Below are 20,567 nucleotides of genomic sequence, written 5' to 3' on the forward strand. Positions count from 1 at the left end.
AATGTTTTCAAAAGGCTCGGAAAGAAAAGAAAGAAAGAAAGAAAGAAAGAAAGAAAGAAAGAAAGAAAGAAAGAAAGAAAGAAAGAAAGAAAGAAAGAAAGAAAGAAAGAAAGAAAGAGAAAGAAAAAGAAAGAAAGAAAGAAAGAAAGAAAGAAAGAAAGGAAGGAAGGAAGGAAGGAAGGAAGGAAGGAAGGAAGGAAGGAAGGAAGGAAGGAAGGAAGGAAGAAAGGAAGGAAGAAAGGAAGGAAGGAAGGAAGGAAGGAAGATTTATAATAAATTGTTGCTCCTTCCCTCTTAAATCCTAATGAAGTCAATGTTATTCTAATTAATAAGCCCCAGAAGATAGTAAGAAAGAAACAAGCTCATTGCTGGGGAAGGCTTAGATAGTACTTGTTATCCAGGGCTAAGCATGTAAAAAAGGAAACAAAATGAAACACCACCAAACATTGCCAAGACACATAAGCTCGACTGGACTGAAGTTTCATGTGGCATAAAAGGAAGGATACTTTTGCTTCTATTATTAACCCTGACACTTCTTGGACAGAAGGACTAGGATGCGAAATATCACCTGCTAATCCAAGTTCTCATTAATAAGTGGCAAGACTGAAAGGCAATGCATTACACCCTAACTTCTTCAAAATCTACCCAAATCCATTCATTAATGAGAATATAGGAACAACTTGGGAGAACTTCCCAATTTGTTAAAACATTTGCTTTCTTCCATGATTGCATATTGTGAGTTTAGCAAAACATGGGGACTTGTGCCTGATAGACACTTGAGCCATGTCCCCAGGAGCTTGCTTTTGCTTTTTTATATGTGGTCTTATGCTTTTGCTCAGGCTGTCCTTGCACATTATCCTTCTACCTCCACTCTACCAGCTAGTATTACAACTATGTGCTACCATACCAGGCTCTACCCTTCTTAAGAGGGAAATCCAATTTTGTTTTTCCTGAGCCTCTAAGCTATTAATATTTATTCTTCAAACACTCAAATTGCAACCCTTCACATCACTAAAAATGCTCCTATATCACTCTCATTGGCCCAGAAAAACAAGTAGGAGCATAAGAGTTGCTCTTTCAGTGAACTTCTGTAATTAAATATTAACCACTTAAATATTTATCCGCTCACACTCCTCTTGTATTTGAATTATCATAATTGTATTATTCTGGAGACACAGAACACAGTCAAGACATGACCAACTAACCACCTACAAGGAAAAGAACTAATACTCTGCTGTACTTCTTAACATAATCTAGTTTTATGACTATTTTCAAGTCAATGCTTTCCCTGAATCATGAATGGTAACAACAGGGCAGGAAAAAGAAATAGGACAGAGGATATCAATCAATCAAAATGATAGTAACAAGGAAGAAGGGGAAGAAAACCATTTTAAACCATTCAGACTTTTTAAGTGACAACATATATCCATGTCAGCGCCAGGCAGATGGGCTCACTATGGGAGGAGACGCTAAGCCCAGAATCAGAACATTGAGGAAAGGAAAAATTTACATTAAGTTAAAAAGGTAACTTATTCCTTAATTCAGTCTCTTTTACTGTTCCCTTGCTGCTTTGTTGCCCGAGAGAGCAAGGTAAAGCAAAGACCAGTGTGGCTTTTGGAGTGCCTTGGTACAGAGGCAGTTACTTGTGGCAGGGACAGCTTGACATTGGGGAGGGGGCAAGGAGCAACTTACCTTAAATCTGTCAACAGCAACTGATGCTTCCGAGAGGGACTTTACTGAGAATGGTGTTACTTTCAAAGCAAAAGTCATGGAATTAAAGACAGTCACCACCGTGAAAGCCTTAAAATTGGAAAAGAGGAGAAAGTGAGCCTGAAATCACTCACCAATTTCCTTTCAGGTTGCAGAAAGGCTGCAAACTTGGATGTCAAATGTAACTACACTTTCAAATACATTTTTTTAAAGGGTAGGGTTTTTATAAGACCTTTAACTAAAATTGTTGGTAAATATGAACCACAGATTGTATTGTGGTTGATTTGTATTTCCAAAATTTTAAACACCAAAACTTTAGATTGACTAGCAGTAGCTCATACATCATCTATGCACAAGAGTTGGTTCCCTGGTCTTCTTCATCTCAGCTTAATCACTTACACTTACACACACACACACACACACACACACAAATACAGTTCTTGAGAGAACCTTGAAATGTAGTAAACAAGAGGACCAGAGCACCTCCTTAGATGGTATTCTAAAACTTCCCTTCCTGAGGGTTCTCTGACCTGTGCTGCTGTCAGATCGAAGCCCAAAGTCATGTGAACAGTGAATGTCACTACACTGGCAATCACCACCACAATGGGAGCCACGCCAACAGTGATGCTCTGAAAGTACCCGGCCTTTTCCAATATCCGACGCTCTTCCTCTCGGATTTCTATCAAAAGAAAGAAAACCATGTTTAAAGAGAATCAAAAGAAATCTTGGGACGTTGCTCCTCCACCACCAAGTAAGACTCACTCAGCCACAATTATGTTTTAAAATGGTCCTTTAACATCTATGATGCAAATACTAGGTTTACATGAGGGGATCAGTTGTGGTGGCGGGTACTGAGGCTTGTACTCAGGGTCTGGTTCTTTTTTCTCTTAAGTATTTGCTAATTTGAACTCTTGTTGAGGAAGGGTATGAGAGAAGGAGGAAATAAGGTAAAAAGCTGAGTTATTCTAACTAGTTATCTTGGAAAAATGAGTGATATCCCAGATCTTAAAGTTCTATATCTGTGACATATTATAATGGGTACAAATCTTTAAGACTTCTTTTGAACATAAAGTTTTGTTTTGTTTTTAACTCTGAAAATACCGTACAGAGGGGTTACAATTACATGGGCAAGGTAATGAGTACATTTCTTATCAAGCATTGTAGCCTTCTCCTTTGTTTCCCCTTCCCATCTCCCCCCTAAACTCACTCACTCCCTGTCTCCCCACACACAAAGTTGTAAAGTTCATTTTTGACATAACAACTTGTACATCTCATTGTTGCAATGGGTCCACCTGATCCCTACTGAACATAAAATTTTTATGATGCTAGGACTGTAGACCTAAGAAGTCCTAATGTGCTCAGGAAGCAAAGTATGGGAATGATCAAACCCAAAGAATCCAAAATCCTTCTACACACATGCACATATGTATTTTTTTAACTCACTTTGAACATTCTGAGAAAATGCTTTGACCCAGGCATACATTTTAATAAATTTAATATAGGTGAGAACTTCATTCATCTTCTGGACACGGTTATCTGTGGCAGTCACACACTTTCTCCTGAAGTATGCAGTGAGCCGTGACACAAACATCTGAAAGGAAAAGCAATGCCATACCAGATCAGAGAGCTCATTCAAAATGAAGAACTGCTTGAAATCACTCTGAATAAAATGAGCACATAATCCTGTTTTCTGGGATGGGCTGCTTCTCATGTAATTGTATTGTTTTTTTCTCTAACAAAAGGGACTTAGTTATGATCAAGTATTATTTAATTCTTGTCTCTGGTAAGGCAGTGAGGACAAAATACTATTTGTTCTCACTATAAATGCAGATTTTGAGGGCTACCAAAGCAGAAGCAGGAGCAGTGAAAATATCAATTGGAGCTGAAGTAACTCAGACACTCCTCTGTCATCCAGGGCAGTGTTTACCTGCTGGCTTCCTCCTTCACTCAAGCCTCCTCTTTTGTAATGTTACAAGGAGCCGCTGCCACTTGCTTTTTACAAGTGATAACTTTCTTCCCCTCAAGTCAGAATCTACACACATCTAGCTCCAGACTTCTCCAAACCAAGGAGTTACTTTGAGGAAAATTCCAATCAGAGCATGAGGTCTACTATGATTCCCTTGAAAGAATTCATTTCCCAAGGAGGGGCTTTCTGTCTTAATACAGCTAGGAGACTTACTCACCATTGCTGGATAAAAGAGGATGAAAACAGCTGAGCCTAGAAAGCCTGTTGGTCCCAGAATGATCACATTATAAACCATGCCCAAGATAGCAACAACGGGTCCTCCAGCCAACAAACTGCCAACAGCAGCTGCCTCAAACATCCTCTGCCCATCGTTGGAGCAAATATTGATGAGCTAAAAATACAAAGAACAGTGAAGGACCCTTTCAGGACACAGTCCACTGCCACTCATCTCTGGAGGTACTGATCAAAACATGACCCCAGGGGAAAGGAGCCCTAGCCAGGAGTTTGCACTTTGTGTAGAGCATACTCACCTCACCTAGGGACTTCTCTTTAATGTTCTTTAACTTAAGGATCTTCTTGAATGCCATGGTTAGGATAGCCCCCCGTAGGCGGACACCAGTTCGGTAATTCAATGCCCAAGTCAGTGCAAGTGACCAAGAGCGCACAACTTCTGTCAGAAGCAGGCCTAGGACCAATAGCAAGCTGTACTGCAGGTTAGACTCTGTTGCCTGGGTATACTCCAAGAGGTGTTTCACCACAAAGGCCTACAGGGAGAAATATACACAGCTGTCAACATCCCCACAGCAACCACAACCAATGTCACAGTGCTATGTTAGGATAGAAAGAGTAGTCTGCTTCACAGCACGGTCATCAGTGTTCAGGCAACGAAAAAACTTTCTTGGAAGACCAAATGTTACAGATACCCTGCCCACAATAATTGACCCAGGACATTGCACAGGAGGCCAAATTGGAAACTTTTTCCTTAAGGACACCATCGTGACCATTACTCTTTCTAATGTAACATAGACCTGTCTATGAGCTGAAATTAATTCTAAATACATGGTCATTCAAGGGTATATATTTGACCTTATTCCAGTATCTCCACAGATGGATACAGTTCTTTAAATGAAATTAAGACCTTTCTTTGTATCCTTTCAAACGTGCTTATTTGATAAAAAGGAACAGTGTACCTACAGTTGTACTGGGGAAGAGTGAGAAGTGCATTTGCAAAACATTCCTGAAAATAAACATCAGCAGTTTAATAGTACAGAAGGGAGTAATCAAAGCAGACCAACACAAGTCTAGAGACCCTCCCTCGGGCCCTCCCCATGCCCACTCCCTCCCAAGAACAAAAACATGTTACCTCAGGTAGCATATGTCTAACACCACCTGCAGAGAGGGAACGGCCAGCCCCCAAGAACCACCGAGGACCACCTCCAGCTCTGAGGTCCTGCAACGCCGGGGCACACACTCACACAGGCACATTCAGCAACAGTATTAAATACCAAGAAGTGGAGGTAATGTACTTTTATTGAAAATGAAAAAAATATATATATATATATAAAGGTACCATCTTCAAAGAGCATCTCACAAACACTGTACAACAGCAGGAGCATTGTAGTAACATACAGTGGGAACATACAGAGTTCAGTTACATAGGGCTAGCATCTAACAGGTCATCTGGTCTCCGGCTGTTGTCATGACTACACACATTGGAAATACAGAACAGAAGTGATATGTTTCCAGAGTCCGAAGCAGTACATCAGGATGATGGCACTCATCAGTTAGGGGTCCTGAAGTTGCAGTGATTCTGCACGGGAGTAGATTCTCTAGGAATAAAAACCTTGCTGCTAAGGAAAGAGAATTAAAAAAAAAAAAAAAAAAAAAAAACAAAATAAAAAAAACTAAAAATTCTCTAAAGAGGCACTGCTTAAAATTGCTTGTGCTGTTGGTACACGAAGCTATGTGGAAGCTATGTCTGTTTATGATGGAATATAAAATTCTAGGCCTTGAAGAAAAAGGGTTGGCATCCTTCGGAGTCTTTTCAAGTCCTTGTAGCTAAAACTAAGGTTGAGATTGGCATAAATGAAACAAAACACACCACAGCAAAAGAAAGCCAAACTAATCCCCCAACCTAAAGGAAGAAAAAGAATAAACTCAAAGCCCATCCACCCATCTACCCTGTTTTCTTACAGCACAGGTTATTGCGACTATAAGCCATCACTGAACCACAGACAGAAACAGAGGCACAATTATCTTGAAGTATCTAATGCTGATTCTCAGAACCCAGACACTGAGCTAATTTGTATTTTTCTGTTTTCCCATTAGTAGCTTAATATCACATGTTTCCTAGGCCTAGGAGATTCCCATTAATGAGACTTAAGTCATGCTCTATAACTTGATCTATAGAAGAGTTCTGATTCTAAAATTGTAAGAACTATTATATTCTATCGCTGCCCTCCTCAGATTTTTTTTTTTAGGTTTATATGCAATGTTTGGTTCCCCCTGCATACAGATTGGCTGCTGGTTTACTAACAAGAAGATTGGCTTCTTTTCCAGTATGCATCCAAAATATGGACCTGAGTCACAGAGTCAGAGCCCTTCCTCCTCCTGTGAAGCACTCAGTAGATGGCGCCAGGTGAAGCCCTTTCTCACACACCAAGGCACTGTGGAGCAGTCTCCAGGAAAGGCGTGCAAGGACAGCAGGTTGTTGTTTGGGCTCCTTCCTTCCCATAACTTTACAGTGCCCCTTTCAGCACTGAGTAAGAGCACCAGTCTCTCCCAGAGGGGAGGGGCAGGGAAGGTAAAAGACATAACCAATATTAACACTATGTAAAACTTCAAAGGGAGGAAAGAGGAAACAGCAGATTAAAGAACTTCCAACACAGGGTTTTAAAAGAGCAATGACATTGTAAACCATTTTGTATGGGAGAAGAAAAAAAAAAAAGGTTTGCATGGAAAAATCCAAACAAAATTCGTTTTTTGGCTTTTTTTTTTTTTTAAGTTACAAATCTACCACTTAGGTCTAAACAAACTGGGAGAAAACTTGAGATTATCAGCATAGCTGTCTGGCTGTGGAAAGCATTCCCAGTGAATAAACATTACCTTACCTGAACTCTTGGCGAGAGATTCTGCCCCGCTTGACTCTCTCATTCTGAGCGCAGAATACAGCCATCCTGAAAATTCTAAAGAACAGCTTCTGTCACTGGTTCCACTACAGAGAGACTCCCCCCAAGTCCAGATCCTGACAGCACCAAGCAAGCTGCAGCTGGAGAGAGGTTGGAGGGTGGGAACTTACCTACTCAAAAGTTTTTCACTGATTTTCCCCCAAGGCCCTGGGGCAGTGAGCATTCACCAAGAGTCAATGCTGCTGGAGGCAGCCTTCTCTTGTGGGTGGGTCTAAGGCAGATGCCAATGTACACAGAGATCCTAGGGAAGGCCTGGGGTTTTCAAAACTATCTGAGTCTAAAAAGGACCCAAAAATGTCTCGGTTAGTTTCTTAAGTTTTGGCTCTCCATCTCTAACATTATGGATTCTGGTAATCTGTTCAAAAACTGTGATTCCCTAGACCCTGAGGAGTGCTGGCATTGCCAGATCCTTGGATCATCTTGATGCAAGAATGCCCACCATCAGAGGGCCAGCAAATTTAAAAGCATATGCATACAAAGCACAGCTTGATTGTATTTCATGTGGTCTGTGTTTGGCTAACAAGTCTCAATGACACCTAAGAGAAGACAAGAAATAATTTGGAAAGCTTGTAATCTGGGGAAGCTGTTCTTATGTAGGTTTTATTATGAACAGGTCAAGCCAGTTTGAAATCATGCCAGCTTAGGAAATCCACAAAAGTTTAAAAAGTTTTGAAAGGACTGAAGTCTGCTCACAGGAAATTTGCTCACTGTTGGTACTTAATCTCAAACCAGCCTAATTCTTTTAATTCCAGTCAGAAAGAAAGAGGTCTCAAAAAGATACCAGCAGCATTAACTTTCAAATTGTTATTATTTTTTCTCACAGAGACAAAAGATGGGTCCATTGCTTTTCCAGGTGTTCCAGGATTGAACCACTGAGGTACATTTCCAGAAAGGGCCTTTTCCTGTTAAAGGAAGGCACTCAGCTTTCCCTGGCATCTACAAGATTTTCCTAGAAATGTGCATCCCCGTGTACTGTATTATAAATGAAAAATTAAGGACTACACAGATGCTCAAGGGGTGACTTTAAAAGCCACCAAGCTGAACATGCATAAGTAACATTTTTTTCAAGTAAAAAAATAAACAATTCCAACAATCTATGAAATTTTTGTTGTTTTTTTTTTTTTTTAGAAGAAAGTGGAATCAAGAAAGCCTGTCTGCATGCCATCCTATCCAGATGAAAGAATTTGATTATAGATCAGAGCAGCCACCAGCTCTGTAGTGAAACAAGGACAGAAGCTCTTCTTGGGAAAGCTGGCTCTAAGAAAATGTTTGCCATTTTGATCAATAACAACAATATTTCAATTACATGGTCTCATTTACATAAAACTTATACAAACGTGTGTTAGTTGGTCAATTAATATAAAAACCCCAGAAATATCAGAAAAGTAGTGTTCTCTGCTTCAGAAAAAGAGATAGAAACTTTTAAAAAGGCATCAAACTTTGGGGAGAAAAACAAAGAAAACAAACAAAAGAAAAAAACAAAACTATACATTAGTTTTACCTAGTCACCATGCATCTTAAGCATATACTTACCCAAACCATGAACCTCCAGCTTACCCACACACGGAAAATGCACAGTATAATCAGTACTACTGCTCCGATGCCTCAAGGCAAATATGTAGAAAATAGATTTAATAAAAAATCTCAATGTAAGGCAACACAGCAGGTGTAAGAAACAGGTGCCCAGAAAACTGTCAAAGACTCCCTTACCTACTCTGCTTCTGTCAGATTAGGAAAATACCATGATTGACACCCCAACACTTGCCATAGCTTACCCTATACACCAAAGCTTGAAATGGACTCCAAATCCAACTCTGAAAACCTTGACAGTCCTCTAGCTCCTGGAGTGTTCATTTGCCATAGGACTGTCAATCATGATACTCTGCTTCCAGGCATTTGGTATGTCACCACACTGGCTCACCAGTCCATACCACATAAGACTATGTTTACAATACTGCCACGACACATCTGCCCAGATCCAGATTGTTATTTCATGTCAACACACAACCAAGAAGCACAGTCCTGTGCAGAACCAGGATCAGTTCAGTTTCACACCCCCACCCCAGGAAAGCAAATTAGCTCTTTCTTCTCTCCCAATTCTGCCCATCAACATTCCAGTAGTTAAGAAGCCACCATTACTCCCAAATCCACTGACCCATTTCAACAGAGATGGAGGCATCTCTAAACTGCTAGCTACCCAGAATTGAGCACAACCCCAGTAATTGAACAAGAGAGTTAGAGCTGGCCATGGCCGGGCTCCTAGAGACTGTCAGAAGGGATGGTTAGAACTTACTGGTCCACTGAAGCCCGCCAGCTGCGTGATCATCAGGCACACGATGGACAGGATGAGCCTGGTGCGGCAGAAGATCCACACAACCCTTCTCAGGGAGGCAGCATCTGGCCCAACTTCGTTCAGCTCTTCTTGCCACAGTCTCTCTAGTCTTAATAAGGTACATGTCTTCCTGTTACACATCTCCTCAGGGAAAAAGACATACCCTGGCTTCCCTCCCACCATCGTTTTTTGTCTCCAGGCTCTGTCATGGCACAAAAAGTCTCTCCTTTAAAATTATACCCCTAGTCTTCACCTTCTAGAGAAAACGTCCATTTCTGTGTATGTGCATATTTATTCCAGATAGGGGGCATTCCAAGGTACAGAAAACGATAGAACAAGAGCCCTTCCTCCCACCCCCAAAAGGCCTATCCCTGAATAAAGTCTGGGGATAACTTCCTTTCTCAGGGCCCCCACCCTTTCTGAAGGATCCTGTGGTAAAAAGCAAAGTTGCAAACTAGATTTTAATAATACAATCAGCTACCACAAAAATGTATTCTGTCACAAGGCAGCCACATAATCTCCCTTCAGACTCAGGAAGAGAAGCGGGGCTGAGAGAGAGAGAGAAAGCCCATGGTTAAATTAGGATTAGAGTGAAATAGGAAATAAAGCAGAAGAGCAAAGGGGAGGCCACCCCCAAGACACCCCCCACCCCAGGACAGCTGCAGAATTCACACCCTCCTAGCTCAGGCCTAGCATCCAGTATGTGGAAACCAGGGTGGACCAGAGACGCCTACCTTCTGCAGTTCACATCAGAAGACTCATACTTGGACAAAGGCCACACATCCTCCATTAAGAGCTCCCCCTTCTTGTGGGCCACGCGGGCCAGAGGAGAAAGCCATGAGAACGTCATACAGGAAAAGAGCCCAGCATTGTCCACCGGGTGTTGGTGTCTACAAAGAGAAATCAAGTCATAAGGTTTCAACATACAACAAGAAGACAAACAGTATTTTAAATACACTTAAGTAAACAGTCCTCTTGATTAAAAGCAGGTCTCCCCAACTGCCTCATCTCTGTCAAATTTTTCAAAAATGCTTTTGGTGCTTTGCCGATGACTCATTAACCTTCAGAGCTTCTTACTTGGAAGTGGTCCGGATGGGCTTCAAAGTACTTAGGCCATGATGGTACTTTCCCTTGGGATGTTCGTCATCTAGAATTCTGAGCTGAGAATGCATAGACACATCCAGGGAAAGGCCCTCAGCTCGGGCTGCTGTTTCCAAGGCATCCTGGCATTCTACCTGCTCCACAGAAAGGGAGAGACAGAAGTAGTTAACAAATATTACATACACAGAAGAGAGGCAAATCCAAATGACAACAGCTTAAACCATACACTACTTCACCAAAACTGAGAAATACAAACTATCAGGAGACTGGAGTCCATAGATTCCATTAGGTTCACTCTTATGTTGTATAATCTAATGTTTGGTTGGTTGTTTTTGCCAGTCCTGGGGCTTGGACTCTGGGCTGGGGTGCTGCTGCTGAGCTCCTTTTGCACACGGCAAGCACTTGAGCCACTGCTCCACTTCAGGCTTTTCTGATGATTAACTGGAGATAGGAGTCTCATGGATGACTTCCTCCAGGGCTGGCTTCTAACCACGATCCTCAGATCTTAGCCTCCTGAGTAGCTAGGATTTACAGGCATGAGCCATGGGAGCCTAGCTAAATATTTATATTTTTATCACCAAATTCTCCCATCTTCTGTTTCCCAATGTGTACTGAGCGTCAATCACTTCACTACTAACTACAAATTGTATTGCTCATTTTCTAAGACAAAAAATTTCGCAGTCATCTTTAATTAAAGGCACAGAAAGAGCCAGGATGCACACATGCTTCTCTCGCTCTCTCATCAGCTAATAGGAAGAGACCCATGGATTCTCATCAAAGAGCTCCAAAACCTACATCTCTATGCATGAGGCAGGCTTACCAGTGTTAAATAAGTAGCAAAAGAAAGTCTACTCAATTCCAAGTCTGACTGTGACACAAGAATCTGGACAGTGTATCCTCATTTTCATTTAAATCAAAGTTTACCTTTTGCTGTTGTAGAGGCTTCACACTCCTCAATCTCCTTATCTACCTTTCTCTTAATCACAAATTTCTCCAGCACTTACTTTCAGGTAATTAAAAAAAAAATACCAACAGAGTCCCCAAATCACCTAATGCAAAGGGGGAGGGTGAGGCTTGAACTCAGGCCTGTGTGCTCAGGTGTTGTCTCTGAGTGTTTTTCGCTCAAGGCTAGTGGTCTACCACTTGAGCCAGAGCACATTTCTGGCTTTTTGGTGGTTAGCACATTTCTGGCTTTTTTTTGGCTGGCTTCAAACCACAATCTTCAGATCTCAGCCTCCTTAATAGCTAGAATTACAGGCCTGAACCACTGGTGCCCAGCTGAGCCTCTATTTTTTATAGACTATCATCTTTCCACAACTGTGAGGGTAGAAAGTGTGCACAGGGTCGGACGCCTGCCTGCACCAAGCAAACAAAAGCTGTAATCCACGGCAGTTATACATCTTCAGAACTACCTGGTGGGACCTGAGAGTACACAGCTCTGTGTCCACACTCATTCCTTCCAACACTAACAAGGTAGGTTTCAAGAGGAAATAGTGGTGACTCAATGCTAAGAATTCTCTCATATAAATCCTCATGGACCATGCTGCTGATCACATATATGGTGTATAACATGTGAACACCGTTATATGTTATAGACTGTGATAGACAATTTGCTCCAGGAAAGTTAGAATGAACTTGTGACTTTAAATGAGCATCATTATTCCACAATACTGTGAAATTCCAGAAATTATGTAATCACTTAATCACAATAAAAAAAAAAAAAAAGAACCTCAGGGAAGGTAGGGAGGGAAGGGATGGTAGGGGAAAACAATGGAGGGGGTAACAATGTTCAAGAGGAAGTGTACTCATTACCTCACTCTGTAACTGTAACCTTCTGTATAGTATCTTTACAATAAAAAAAAATATTAAAAAGAAAAAAAATCCTCATGGATAAGTGTACATAATTTAATTGCTAGTGAAATAGAGGCTGCTGAGATCCCAGAATTAACAAAGCTTCTTACTTTAATCTGCTCATAACTATAGAGGAAAGAAAAAAAGGAAATGTTGGATCAATAAAGAGGAAAGATACACAAAACACAAGCACACTTACTAGATCTTAGTAGATACTAGAACTCTATATAGTGTAGGTACAGAAAGTTACAGAACCAGTGTGACTTGTACTTTTTCGAGTGTGCAATGGATAACTGCCAAAATAGGCTACATGCTGATCTAAAGCAAACCTCAACACAAATCTCAACACATTGCCAGACTGACACTTTGGAATTTAATTAATCTGAGCAAAAGGTTACAAGACATTTTCTACATGTTCAGAAGTTATCTAACACTTTTTTTTTTTGGGGGGGGGGTCTAAGACCAGGACTCAAACTTGGTACCTAACACTTTTGCCATGCCTCCAATCCCATACTTCTAAATAATATAACTTAAAGAATACATGAAATAAACATTAGAAAATGTTTTTAGCTAAATGGTATCAAACTATAGTACATCAAAAATTTATGAGATGTTACTAAAGGTGATACAAAGTAAAACTCTGTTTGAAAATCAGTGTTTTAAGCTAGGGATTGACAGTTTCTATAAAGGGTCAATAATAAATATTTTTAGACTTTTTGGATCAAGAGACAACAATCAAGGATTTTATATAGATATTTTGATGATAAAATGAAATAGATCATCACAAAACATTTAACAAGAGCCAGGCACCGGTGGCTCATGACTGTTATCCTAGCTACTCAGGAGGCTGAGATCTAGGATCGCGGTTCAATGCCTGCCTGGGCAGTAAAGTCCGTGAGACTTAACTGCCAATAAACCACTAGAAAACCGGAAGTGGCTCTGTGGCTCAAGCAGTGGAGTGCTCGCCTTGAGCTGAAGAGCGCAGGGACAGTGCCCAAGCCCAGAGTTCAAGCCCCATGACCAAAAAAAAAAAAAAAAAAAAAAAATTAGCAAAATTCAAGTTATAGTAATAGGTTTTATTTTTTGTAATACAGATCTACTAATGAGGAAACATTTCACTTAATCAGGGTTTAAAATAGTTTTCCCCTTTCATTGAAATCTTGCAAATCTTCATGCACCAATGTTGATTTGAAAAAAGTTTGCAACTTCATTTTTGAAAGTATTTTCACAAAGAAAGGTAATGCCCAAATAGTTAAGTTCATCCAGGAGCCTGTGGTCTGAATTGGCCACACTCATCTCTCAGAAGGAATGGTGGGACTCCACTCTCGCTCTATCTCCCTCTCGTCAGCACTAGGGATTGAACTAGACCTTGGCTCTTACTAGATAATCACTTTACCTCTGAGCTACACATCCAGCCCAGTGGATTTTAATATGGAAATTTTCTCTTACATCAATGATATTCAAAAAGCCCTGTTAGAGCTATTATCTGGAATTAGAAAATACATCCACTACAAATGTATACTAGAATAGAGTTTTAACTTGACAGCACCAAAGTATAGAAAGCCACTTAATATTTTTTATGATTCAAACATTAGTTGTAATAAAATTACTTTCCCACAGTATCATTTTATATACTACTAGCAATGTATGTAGTTTTTCTACATCTTTCCAGCACTTGGTGTTACTATTTGTTTTCGTTTAATTTTAGTAATTTTAACAGGCATGGCATATCTTACCATAGTTTTAATTAATTTGTGCTACTCTAATAAAATGATACTTGACACCTGTGGTTCCTTGCTCCCCACACATTCTTTTTGGCAAGTCTCTTTTTTTCCTCTTTAGTTATTTTGTGTTTAAAATCTCATATTTTTGCCCTGTGCTAGCTTCCGGATCAGACCATACCTTCCTGCCGGTGGGGGAAAATAGTGGAAAGTGAAGGAAGGGGTGGCATTGTTCAAGAAACACTGTATTCATAACCTGACATACCTCCTTTGTACAACTCCTTAATAACAAAAACAAATAGAAAATAAAGAGGAGGGCGGTAATGGTACGCACAGCCCTGGGGACTGTGATTGCCAGGGCTAGGGTGGCCTCCTAGGCTGGAAGTGATAGACCACTGAAGATCACTCTAGAAAGAGCACAGCAAGAAGCAGCCCTTCTCCAACCAAGATAGCCAGGCTCCTGGCTCCTGAGTGTAGAAGGGAAGAGCTGTTATGGATGCAACCTTTGCACTTAGTATTTGCTCTTGGCTGACACCTACTTTAGGATGAGGGCATCTTTTCTTCCTCCTCATTTACAGACTCAGAGAGAAACATATCCTCAAGCCAGTCAGGCTCCAAGTTTTCACCAGCTGAGCTCAGCAGCTTCAGTCAGTACCTCTCCCAAGAAGGGAGAAAAAAGAAAAGAAAAAAGGAAAGAAAACTTGCCCCTTTAAGAGTATCCCATTTTGCAAGTCATGCCATGTTTTTGTTATTACTTCCTATACAGTGTGTCAAATAATTAGTCCTACCTGCATCAAGAAAATGCAATCATTGATGAAGAAATGAGCATCTGATACAAGATCCTCTCTTTTGAAGGAACACAGTCCTGCCATTTCTGTTCCCAACTCCTTCACACACAGGTTTCTGAATAATTACCAGACAGCCAGGTTCAAGTGGATCAAACCTGTAATCCTAGCTACTCAGAAGGCAGGACTGCAGTTCAAAGCCAGCCCAAGCAGGAAAGTTCATATCTACAATTAGATTCCTATCTCCAATTAACCACCAAAAAGGCCAGAAATGGAGCTGTGGCTTAAATGGTACAAAGGTAGTCTTCAGTACAAAAGCTCAGGGACATTGCCCAGAGCCCTGAGTTAAGCCTCAGAACTAGCACAAAATAGCAACAACAACAACAACAACAAAAAGACAAAAAACAAAAACAACAGATATATTTAGCTGTTAGTACAAACTCTCAAATGCTAACATTAGATAACAAAACAAATAAAAACACAAAAGAATTCTTACATTCCAATAAACCATTATCTATTTGGATTAAACTACTTAGTACTATGTCTGTAGGTAGAATTCTCTCTTAGCTGAAGACTACAATGTGCACATTCCAAACATTAGATAGGGTTCAAATCCTCATTCAACCACCAGCCTTCAGGTACCAGAAGCTCCAGTTTACTCACAACTACCCGGGTGTACGCACCTTCCACACAGTATTGAAAGGAACTAAAGGGATAATGAAAAGTACTGTGAAAACATTTCATATGTACTAACAATAATACCTGGGCTGCCCTGATAAACTATATAGTCTTTCTCAACTACTTCCTCTTTCCTTTAATTGGCCCATCCCTAGAGTTCAGAGACCTAGTTCCTCCTCTTTTTGGGTCTTCTCACACCTTAAACAACAGGATGCTTCCAGCAAGAGCACTTGGAGAGCAAGTTGCATCTGCATCCCTGACTTTGTTGTTGTTGTTGTTGGCCGTGGGGCTTGAACTCTGCACCTGGGTGCTGTCCCTCAGCTCTTCAGCTCAAGGCTAGCACTCTACCACTTGAGCCAAAGCGCCACTTTTGGCTTTTTCTGCTTATATGGCGCTGAGGAATTGAACACAGGGCCTCATGCATGGGAGGCGAGCACTCTACCACTGAGCCACCTTCCCAGCCCCATCCCTGACTTCCTGAACAGTACAGTTTAGCAACAGTACAGTTTAGCATCTATTAGTCAAATGTCAGTGGAAATACTTTTAGGTTGCTTTATATACTGTGTAGTTATCGTTTTAATGCTAAATCACTAACCACACAAGCAACCTTAACCATTTCACTTCTGTTAAGCAACTCTAGTTTTTTTGCTTATCGAGTATAATAAATAATTACAGTTCATTTTTCTTTTTCTGGATTATATGGATACACTCCACCAGTAAGAGAGTAAGATTAGGACTACAGTACTTACATACTCCCAGAATCAACACTCTGCCAAGTTAAGTTATAAACATTGGCAAAGAACCAAAAGAAAAGATTTAATATACTCAAGCAAGTTGAGGTACTATATGAGCACATACATAATACGGTACAGCAAGGAGCTGTGTCAGTGAATACTGCTGGGACAAATCAATACCAGCTTGCGGATGAACTAAGAGACCTACGTTTTACACAGTACAACTTAATCATGTGTGAGGCAATTGGGTTCAAACCCCAATACTGCAAAAAAGAAATGGAAAAACCCTATTAGACACCCAGTTTGCCCCAATTTGCTTTATTATGAAATATATATGTCCTCTAGTATTATTGCAAAAACGAACTGCTGTTAAGCTTTGGTACTTTAGTTCCATTTTGTTGACCTGAGGCTGCCTCTATTTAACTTTCCCTGGGACACTGGCCAGAAAGAGACGAGCAAGGGCAATGTTACACTAAAGCTCATGACTAGCATGTGCCTATAATGGCAAACTGTTCAGAGAAGAAAACTTCTGCAATTCCTTTAAAAAACAAGGCATCATTATGTAGCCCAGGCTGTGCTTCTGCCTCAGCTTCTTGAGTGCTGTGGTCCACCATCACACCTGTTCACAGCTATCACTTCAAAAGAAACCAACATGGCAGTTATTGTATGTCAGACACTGTCTTAGCTGCTTTACAGATAGTAACCTGGTGATCTTTGTAACAACCCTGTATATTATCCCTCTTTTACAGCTGAGGGAAACTGAAGTAAATAGGTATTCGATGGAAGTACATATCTGAATCCATGCTTAAGTTGCTCTAAATCACTATGCATATGCCTTTCAAAAAAAAAGGGGAAAAAAAGCAAGCAAATAAATCCTAATTATCTAGCAATATATACCTTTATAAACAGCTCCCTTCTCTTCCCCAGAGGAAGTACTGGATTAAAATAAATTTTAACTGACTCTCCTAACTAGCCTCATTATAAGAAAATGGAAATTTCCAAAGTCAGTCACAGTTTTGCGTTTAAAATAGTAGAATATAAAAGTATTTTACTTAACTGCAATAATACAAATCTGAATTGTTTTTAAACCAAAGATGAGCAGATGCTAGAGGATGTATTATAGACTCATGTTTAAACATAACATTAAAGTACCTATCAACCTGCCAGTAACTGCACAGATGTCATATATTTGTAACAATGTGCCTGGGTATCTAATTTCTCTTTGCTTCTAGCCTCCCTAAAAAGGCTTACAAGACCCAGCACGCCAGGAGAAAAAAGTCTGTTAAAAGGTAAAAATACTTACATTCTCCTAGAATCAACACTCTGCCAAGTGAGTTATAAACATTGGCAAAGAACCAAAAGAAAAGATTTAATATATTCAAGCAAGTTGAGGTACTATATGAGCACATACATAATACGGTGCAGCAAGGAGCTGTGTCAGTGAATACTGCTGGGACAAATCAATACCAGCTTGCAGATGAACTAAGAGACCTATGTTTTACACAGTACAAAAATCATCTGGAACTAACCCTAAAAATGACATAAAATGATTAAATAAGTATAAAAAAATTGAATAGCACAGCTAGGGAACGGAGCTAACGTCCATTTCCTACAAAAGACAAAGACTTATCAAAGATGAATGGCTACAAATATAAAAGGAAAACTTTTTGCATAATGAAATTAACTTTAAAGAAGAGGATGAAGGTAAAGAATTAACCAGTTATCTCACATAACTCAAATCTAGGCTTTTATTGAGATAGTATTTTTTTTCTTTTTTGTTGGTCGTGGGGCCTGAACTTTGGGCCTTGCATTGTCCCTCAGTTCTTCAGCTCAAGGCTAGTGCTCTACCACTTGAGCCATAGCACCACTTCCAGCTTTTTTTTTTAATTTTTATTTATTTTTTATTATGAAAATACTGTACAGAGGGGTTACAATTACATGGGCAAGATAATGAGTACATTTCTTATCAAGCATTGTAGCCTCCTCCTTTGTTTCCCCCACCCAATCCTCCCCCCGTCCCCCCACCCAAACCTCCCCCCCCACCACTTCCAGCTTTTGCTGCTTATGTGGTGCTGAGGAATCGAACCCAGAGTCTCACATGCAAGGCAAGCATTCTACCACTAAGCCCCCTTCCCAGCCCCAAACAGTATTTCTTAATCCATTTACTGAAGGCCTATGATATGCAGATATTCTAGAGGACAGAGTGGTGCAGTATAGTAGGGAACAGATACAATATCAACCATCAAAAAACATAACCTCAATATTAAGATACAACTATATACCCTAGTAAGGAGAGATAAAATCCAATATGGGAGAGAAGGAAATGTAAAAAAACATACACTGGAAGTATATCAAACTAATTCTATACCATCAGTAGGAGAAAAAAATTGCAATACTTAATACCATATGCATATCTCTAATTTTATTTTAGTATTGAAAAAGGAAAATATTCCAAAGAAAAGAATTATCTAGGGCTGGGAAGGTGGCTCAGTGGTAGAGCGCTTGCCTTGCATGCATGAGGCCCTGGGTTCGATTCCTCAGCACCACATAAGCAAAAAGAAAAGAGCCAGAAGTGGCGCTGTGGCTCAAGTGGTAGAGTACTAGCCTTGAGCTGAAGAGCTGAGGGACAGTGCCCAGGCCCAGAGTTCAGGCCCCATGACTGGACCCCCCCCCCCAAAAAAAAGAAAAGAATTATCTAAACTCAAAGTTTAGCCAGGCATGGGGTTGTACACCTATAATCTTAGCACTCAAGAGGCTGAGGCAGGAAGAGTGCTCTCCATACAGTGAGAACTTGTCACAAACAAACAACAATGGCTCAAAGGACTCTAAATGCCTATTATAGGAACAATGGCCAAACTACAGTATATCAATACTAACTCAGTGCCATCCCATTGAAATGTAATGCAAGGGACCAGGATTGAAGCTTTATGATAGTGTGTCTGTCTAGGTTACACAAAGCTCCGGGTTGGATCCCCAGCACCAGATCACTCAATCAACCAATTAAAGCAAAGAAATAATGAAAACTATTTAAACTTTTCTAGGATCTACATTTTAAAAGTTAGGATTTCAATTTAACACTACATTAAAAGTTGGACTTTCTTGTTTGTTTGCTGTACTGGGTCTTGCATGAGTTAGGCAAAAGCTCTACCACTGAGCTACTTTCTCCAGTCCAGCAAGTTATTTTTCTCACTGGGCACTAGTGGCCCATGCCAATAATCCTAGCTACACAGGAGGCTGAGCTCTGAGGATTGCAGTTTGAAGCCAGCCTGGGCAGCAAAGTCTAGAAGTGTTATCTCTATTAAACTACTCAGATAAAGCAGGAAGTGGCCCTCTGGCTCACGTGGTTAAAGTGCTAGCTTTGAGAAAAAGAATCTCAGGGACTGTGCCCAGCCCCCAACTTCAAGCCTCAAGACCAGAGCACACACATGCATCTATATATACACATACACATACACATGGAAAGCTATTGTTCTTTTTACTGTATTCTATTTTCACAGAAACCCATTTATTAAAATAAAAGTGTACATCATTTAAAATCTTTGAAATCTAATGTATGTTCAAATAAGCATAATTCCAATTCAGATTAGCTACAGTTCAAATGCTCAACAACTGTATCTGGCAGTATACTCAGCAATTCCCAGGTGAGGGATTGCTTGCTTGCGGGAGGACACTTGGAAATACTTGTGGTTACCACTGGAGGTGTGCTAGCAGCTTGAGACGCTGTTCAACACCTACAAATAGGAGAACCTTACAACATAAAATTATCTGGCCAAAAACATTTGTAGTGCTATGGTAACTTAGCCTATTAAACAGCTACTTTCGTACTTGATATATGCTGCTCTAGGGAAATGGATTGTATGAGGCCATTTGATTTTTATTTTACGATACTTTAAATCCTTTCCAGAAGTAACTTTTTAAGGCTTCTCCTGGGATGAGAAGAGGGCACCCATTGTTCTTTAAGTCTTTTAAGGAGTATAACTATGTGAAAGGCTGTCTCAGTGGCCAGATGGCCCAACTAAGAGAGGCACTGAAGTAGTGTTATTCCAAGGGAAAAGTCCTGCTTGGTCTAGAAGGTGAGAGAAAAAAAATTGAACAAGAAAATACAGTTATTGATATCTTCCCACTGACTATGTGGCTAGGAGACACTGAGCTTTTTTGTTATTGTTGTTCCTTACCAGGATTGTGGTGATGAGGAAGGAGTGGGGACACTAGAGAACTTAACAGGATCCACGAGGACCCAATTCTGCCAAGGCCCAAACAAAGGTCAGGAATCATACGTATACAGTTATCTGAAGAGGATCACTCAATCCGCAGCAAAGACAGCCAATTGCACAAGAGACTTCCAACCTCTGTGGGCACTAATGCCATCTTTGTGTCTGTAATAATCAGTGCATCTAGCACATCACAAGGCTACTGCTTATCCAAGTTTTCCATCTCATTTTAGGCTGCCAGAGCGGAATGTTTGCTGACAAGGTAATCATGGGCTTTCCCGCGGCACTAA

General features: G+C 40.4%; 1 protein-coding gene across 8 annotated transcripts in view; it reads right to left on the reverse strand.

The window, feature by feature from the left end:
• The window catches only part of Abcc5 (ATP binding cassette subfamily C member 5), a 79,232-nt gene that overhangs the window by 44,164 nt on the left and 14,501 nt on the right, over positions 1-20,567 (reverse strand). For 4 of the 8 annotated variants that reach the window (XM_070029687.1, XM_070029688.1, XM_070029690.1 and 1 more), the window contains exons 3-10: positions 10,274-10,427; positions 9,931-10,086; positions 9,158-9,305; positions 4,207-4,440; positions 3,894-4,067; positions 3,154-3,301; positions 2,241-2,389; positions 1,693-1,800 (exon numbers count right to left, since the gene is read on the reverse strand). In XM_070029687.1, the coding sequence (XP_069885788.1) occupies positions 1,693-1,800; positions 2,241-2,389; positions 3,154-3,301; positions 3,894-4,067; positions 4,207-4,440; positions 9,158-9,305; positions 9,931-10,086; positions 10,274-10,427 (1,271 nt within the window). Of the gene's footprint in view, positions 1-1,692; positions 1,801-2,240; positions 2,390-3,153; positions 3,302-3,893; positions 4,068-4,206; positions 4,441-5,188; positions 5,741-6,786; positions 6,862-9,157; positions 9,306-9,930; positions 10,087-10,273; positions 10,428-20,567 lie in introns of those variants that run through there. The other 4 variants (XM_070029692.1, XM_070029691.1, XM_070029694.1 and 1 more) reach the window with 4 other exon arrangements.

This window comes from Dipodomys merriami, unplaced genomic scaffold (genome assembly GCF_024711535.1).
Source record: "Dipodomys merriami isolate MVZ:Mamm:240054 unplaced genomic scaffold, mDipMer1.0.p SCAF_2, whole genome shotgun sequence".
NCBI lineage: Eukaryota > Metazoa > Chordata > Mammalia > Rodentia > Heteromyidae > Dipodomys > Dipodomys merriami.